Source organism: Chiroxiphia lanceolata, chromosome 14, assembly GCF_009829145.1.
Source record: "Chiroxiphia lanceolata isolate bChiLan1 chromosome 14, bChiLan1.pri, whole genome shotgun sequence".
Taxonomy (NCBI): Eukaryota; Metazoa; Chordata; class Aves; order Passeriformes; family Pipridae; genus Chiroxiphia; species Chiroxiphia lanceolata.
In genome coordinates, this window is record NC_045650.1 from 14,495,770 (window position 1) to 14,502,008 (window position 6,239).

The following is a 6,239-nucleotide window of genomic DNA, read 5'->3' on the forward strand; positions in this document are numbered from 1 at the left end:
ATATTTGATGGAACTGCAAAGATTATATGTTGGTAGTGGGGCCTGATGAGTCAATACGTAATGCTCAGCATTGACAAGGCTTCTGGCTAAGTAAGGAGCTGTTTTGTTTAGGCCATGCAAGTATTTTTAGCCAGTACTGGCCTTCTCTGTTAATTTTTTCCCTTTGCTAGGATCACCTGCCTCTATTTCCTGTAGCATGATCAGGACCCACTAGTGAAAACAGGTTTGGGCTTTGTCAAATTGTAGCTGCAACAAAAAGGATTCTAGTCAGTGAAGCAAGTAGAATAAGTTGTAAGATCAATAAGTCAGCAGTCCTACCTCTGAGCAAAGACAATTAACGCAGTAAACAAGGCCATAGGGTTCTAGATAAGGATGCCATCTTTCTCCTACACGATACTTCTTATCTTGAAACACACAGTATGTATCTGAATCTGTAAAACAGTAAAGAGTTGAAAGAGCTATGAATGAATGCTTCCATTCTATTCATACAAAGTGTATTTGGGCGTGCAGAGTTTTCTAAACTATTCGTTCTTTCCCTGGAGAATCACACAGTGGAAACATCCTTAGTTTCACATGCTGTTTTTTCTAAACTCCCAAACCAAAATAAATTATGTGGCCTTCCATCTTTCCAAAATTTCAACTCCTGAAACAGCTGATAAAATGGCTTTTATATAGGTGAGTTTATCCTTCCACCTGCAAAAACTCAGGCTAAGATCCTGTTTATGTAAGAAAATTAAAGTGCCTGATCACTCAGACAGACTTATAGGAAACAAAACCTTTTCAGGGAAAACCCAAAGCAATTGGCCCAACTCTGGGATATCCTACTTTGTACCACAGAGAGATCTTGAACAAGGGGCCTGCAAAGGGAAGATAAATGCACTGTGCTTACACTGCATGTTCAGTAACTCCATATTTTAACAACCTAATAAAAGAAGTTTGTCCTAGTATTTCAGAACAATTTGTGCTCATTTTTGTGAAATAATTTATGCATCAGCTTTCAAAATATTTTAAGATCTTTCTGTTCATTAAGCACTTTTAATCTCGCAGGTGCAGTTTTGCAGGTACCCATATATCTGTCAGGCATTATTGTCCTGTCTCTCCCTATCACATTATGGTTTCACATTGAAAACTCAAATCTCTTTTATAAAAGGGTGTTTCTCATGTGTTTCCATGTGAGAATTCCTTCCTGTTGTCTTAAGGATATCCCAATTCTATGATTCTATGATTCAAATTCAGTTTATTTCATTAATCTCAGTATAGATGATACTTCAGGGTATCTAACAAAATACCCGTCTTCCACGTGATAATCCAAGCAAGACACATTATTCATATTTACTGGGCTAGAATAAGGTAGCAAGAGCTAGGGACTGTTAGAAACTGTGAAGTGATCTGCTTTCCCTTCACACAGAAGCATGACAAATGAAACGCAGGATATGAAAAAGCAGACAACTGAAGTGGAGTTTGATAATTTCTGACTCTGTGTTTTTTTGAACCGGGATACCTGCACATGGTTTTCCTGTGAGTGAGTTCAGCAGGGCAGGGGCCTTTCTGCAACTCACTCTCCTCTTTATTTTTTTTTTTCCAATCTACTTCCTTGGAAGCAGAAGCTGCTGAGACTAAGCCTAAAAATTTTAATTAATTCTCAAGGGCAAACAATGTCCTTTGTAAGAAGAAGGCCAAAAAACAACCTGTGTAGGTTGGAAGAGCATTCCAGAAAGCTATTAACAGGAGCAGTCAATAACTCCTAGACTTATTTGAGTAGTTATTCCTCCTTGCCATTATTTCTGAAATGTGTTAACATCTCCCGTGGATAACAGGCTTTGTAGAAATATCCCTTTGTTTTGTTTGTATTCTTTTCAATTCTTCTCATCAAGTTTTTGACAGTGCTTAGACTCTTAATTTTCTCAAAGGATGTACCTAATCCAGTTCATATGAGGCTGTTTTTACAACACAACAGAATAGTCTTGGCCGAGCTTTACACTAGATGAAAACTTGAGCACAACAGTCTTACACATGGGACAGATTCCAGATAATCTGTCAGATGTTTACAGAGGTTACTAAAATGGAATTAAGCACACTCTTGACTCAGGATATTTGAAATAAAACAGATTCTCCAATTGATGTTTTATGTTCTTTATCATGCAGTGTAACCTGTGCAGCTTTAGGAAACTGCCCCAAATGTGGGTGTGACCTGATTCTACTAAATGCAGGATTAGAAGGAGGAAGAAAGTTAGAAGGTACAGGACATTCTTTTCTGAATGACATCTGAAAATAGAAGGAAAATGTCCAATTTAGGTGGACATGACAGCTTTGTTTGAAGTCTACTTACGTTTTACTTGTTCTAGTTTACCTCCATCTATGAAAAGGAGACAGAGCACGCCAAAAAAGATAAAATGAAAATCCTCCAATATCCACTTTTTTCTCATCTTTATCAGCAAAAGGAAAAGAAAGAGCCTCCAAGTAGAGAATGTTGAGCTGTTGTGAAGAAAAGATTAAGTTAATTAAAATAAAATCTTGTAAGATACTTAGTGATTTCATCCAGCACACAGAAATCCTAAACTGTCAGAACAATAAAATCTGTCTGTATCATGGATCTTCTCTTCACAGAAACAGCTTTGCCTTCAGAACATTTCATTTTTAAAAGGGGCCATATTCCCATTCATGAAAGCTGAAAACTGGATATTACTTCTAAAAAAGTCCTCATTTTATTCCAAAGCAGAGAAATCTGGCAAGTAAGCAACGTAAATTCTTAAAAGTTCTCTTCCCCAAGAAACTAGTTTGGAAGATGTTCTTGTAGAGCATGTCTTTTGAGCGTATCTCAGGACACACAGGTCTCAGTTGTGGCATGTTTGCTTCATCGTAAAATTAACTTTGGGTGTCCCTGGAGTCCCAGCCCTGCACTATGGGAATCCCTGCTCAGGGTGAGCCCCTGGCCACGCTGCAGTCACTGGGAGTTTTCCTCACCACATCTAATAGGCTTCCACCACTATTCAACTCGCCCCTCTCCCAACCACTATTGTTCTGTGACTGTGTATAATTAATTTTTCTAGACTTAACCCTTCCATTGCCTTGATGGCTGAGAGTAGAATGGGGGAATGACAAGGCATCTTCATTCCTGCAGATCTTTAATGTCAAAATCTTGCATATGGAGCAAAGCTTAATGTATTCTTGTCTGTGTGGTGCAGATGTGGTATTGTACTTGCTGCATGTGCCATTCTGTTTATCTTTTTTTTCTGATTTTTAAAAGGTGAATTATTTTAAAGAAAATAACTAACTAAAGTAGAATTGATTTGGTTTTGATAGCCAACCTAAAATTCTAAACTGAGAACTATTTTGGTGCTTTGCTGTTTATCAGAATTCATTACAAAAGCATCATTTTCCCAGAGTGCACTTGTCCATAACTTACAATGTTGGAAAGAGCTGGGGTTGATTTTAAGAGCCTTGATATGGATTCATTATTAGTTTCACAGAAGTTTCAAAAAACCAAAAAGAGTCACTATTGGAAAGATAAACAATGTGTTTTGTAAACTGATTTGACCTCTTCAGATTTCATGTAAATAACAGAACTGCACAGAAATATGATTCAAGTCACAGCTAATCAAGGTAGAAATAATAATTTATATATGTATGGTCAAAACTAAGTTGTGGATAACTTAGAGAAACTCAGTAAACAGTAAGTTAACGAGCCCTTAAAATTAAAATCTTCCTATTATTACTGTTGAGAACTAGGATACTGTAATAAAGGGTGAGTGATCTGATTTTATCAGTGGTTTTATTGCCTTTTGTCTATATTCCACAAAAACAACCAAAATGAGCATCTTCCTTAACTAATCAAGCCTGTGCAACTACTCCGTCTGTACTCAGAAATCTCATTCAAAATAATGCAAATTGCATCTGAAAAGATATTAAAAAACAAACCAACACAAAAGCACCTTTTTTAAAGCACAGTCCCCATGTAGTAACAAAACATAACTTCCCATTTCGACTTTGGAAGCTGAGAATAATATTTCAATTTCAGAAGAAAGGTTTAAGTAATTTTTTTCCTTTCAACATATTCAAATCACATAGGACATTCTGAAGCCAAACATCCTTTTAAAAACCTGTTTAAAATTAAAACCTCATAATTTAGTCCCAGGACATCATGCGTGCATTGAGAACAACAGTAGCACATCACTGAGACTAGCAGGAATGTGAATGTTTAAATATTTTGGCCTTCTTGGGGGTTGCTTAAGCAAACAATAATTATCAGTGGCACACAATTATTCTTTGTGCAGCACTTTACCTGTTAGCTAGGTTGGTTAGTTGGAATAGAAAGGCTCAGAAATCCACCCATTTTAAATGTCAGGTCTTCAAAAGGAAGAACATTTTAAAACTTGGACTGCTTACTCTCAGAAATGCTGCACGGTAATGTGAGATGGAGGAGTTAATAACAGAAAGAGGATGCAGACTTTTGATGTCTTTCTTAATTCTCTTTAATTTCTGTATTGTTGTTACTCCAAATATAAACACATACTTTTCACTATTAGCACACTCCCTTTATTTCCCCAAAGGGCAATGACCTAAAAATATTCCTGTATTTAAATAATCTCAGTTAGGATTAACCTGTTAATTATTGGTGTGTTTTCTGCATAGTAGAAACAATGAAAGTGATCCCCTTCTTACATAAATTACTTAGTGAAATAAGGCGGATGGGCCTCTTTTTAACGCCTCGCCCTCCAAAGATCCCAGTTTGGTAACTGCAAGAGGCAGTGTCCGGTCTTGCCACGTTTTATGATTAATGAGGAAAAAAAACGAAAAAAGCGAGAAAAGGCAGTGCCGAGGGGAGCTGGCAGAGGCTGCGAGGCGCGGGGTTGCGGCGGTGGAGCGCCGGGGACAGCGGTCCTGCTCCGACGGCCGCGCTCCCCCTGCATCACCCGGAGCGCGAACCCTCTCCCTCCGCTCTCCCCGAGGCTTTCTCCCTGCGAGCCCCGGCGCTGCCGTCGGGGGCGGCTGACGGGGTGTCTGTGAGCGGGCGGGTCTCGCACTGAGCCGCGGCCGGAGCCTCCCGGCTCCCGCTGCTCTGACAGAACAGCCGCCCCTTGGGCGCCTGCCCGGGGAGCGCCCTCAGCCCCGCCCGGGGCCGGGAGGGGAGCTCGGGCCGGGGGCTGCCCCCCTGCCCCGGGCCCGGCCAGGTGCCCGCGGTGCCCCCGGGGGGCGAAACGGGCCCGATGGGAAGCCCGGGAGGCGTCGGGTGCCCCCGCTGGGCTGCCTGTGCCGCAGCTCCGGCAGCGGGACCGCGCCTTCCCCGGGGCCGCGCCTCGGACGGCAGAGCTCACAAACCTGGGGCAGGGCTGGAGGCCGCTCCGCTCCGCTCGGGGACCGCCGCGAACAGCGCTGGGCACCGCGCGGCTCCGCGCTCCGCTCCGCCGGGGACGGCGGGGCTCCGGACAGGCGGCTCCGCTGCCCGCTCACGTTGCCATCGTCTTCTCCAGCGGCTTTTAGGTCTCTCCTTCGCTTCGGTGGCGAGGGGGCGAGCAGGGGAACGACGGGGTCCTGCCGCCGCCAGCCCCCGACCCCCGACTGATGGACGGGAGCGGAGAGGGGGGGATCCGCTACTCCCGAGCTGCGGGGCCGCTGCGGGGCGGGCGCTCCGGAAAGTCCGGGGCTGGGGCACCTGCCGCCGCCTCCTGCCCCGGCGGGGAGCGCGGCGAGACCCCGCGGCTGGAGGATGCTCGGCGGCGGGTCCGGCCCCGCAGCCCCGGCGGCGCTGGAGCGGCGGCGGGAGGCGGGGTGAGCGGGGCCGCCTCCCGCCCCGGCCCCGCCGCGCCCGCGCCCCGCGCCCCGCGCCCGGCACCGCGGCCTGACTGACACGGCCGGGGAGGGGCCGCTCCGCCCCGGGGGGCTCCGAGAAGGGCGACCCCGCACAGGGGCCTCGGAGCCTGCCCGCCTTCCGCGCTCCCCTTCCTCCTGCGGGAACCACCTGCAGGCAGCGGGACCCGCACCCGGGCGGCGGGACCGCGCTCCGGTGCCTTCAAATGAGCTGCGGGCTGGGTGACAGAACGCCACGGGCGGCTTTCTTGGAGAGAGGACTCCACACCGAGACGGCTCTTTAATGAGATTGTCCCAGGAGGGGTGCCCTCCGGAGCAGAGCCGACCGGAGTTAGCATCCCCTGGGATCTGCCAGACACCTTCTGCTGATATCCTCTGCTCTGATTTATTGTGTTAGAAGGTTTCAAGGTCACATTGAGATTCTGGTGGAA

The 6,239-nt window shown here is 45.7% G+C and overlaps 1 protein-coding gene across 2 annotated transcripts in view; it reads right to left on the reverse strand.

Annotated features, from left to right (window-relative positions):
• The window catches only part of CHRDL1 (chordin like 1), a 39,262-nt gene extending 33,570 nt beyond the window's left edge, over positions 1–5,692 (reverse strand). For both annotated transcript variants that reach the window (XM_032702441.1, XM_032702440.1), the window contains exons 1-3: positions 5,320–5,692; positions 2,330–2,475; positions 319–431 (exon numbers count right to left, since the gene is read on the reverse strand). In XM_032702441.1, coding sequence (XP_032558332.1) covers positions 319–431; positions 2,330–2,426 — 210 coding nt within the window. In that variant the 5' untranslated portion in view covers positions 2,427–2,475; positions 5,320–5,692. The remainder of the gene's footprint in view (positions 1–318; positions 432–2,329; positions 2,476–5,319) is intronic.
• Between the last annotated feature and the right edge of the window lie 547 nt (positions 5,693–6,239).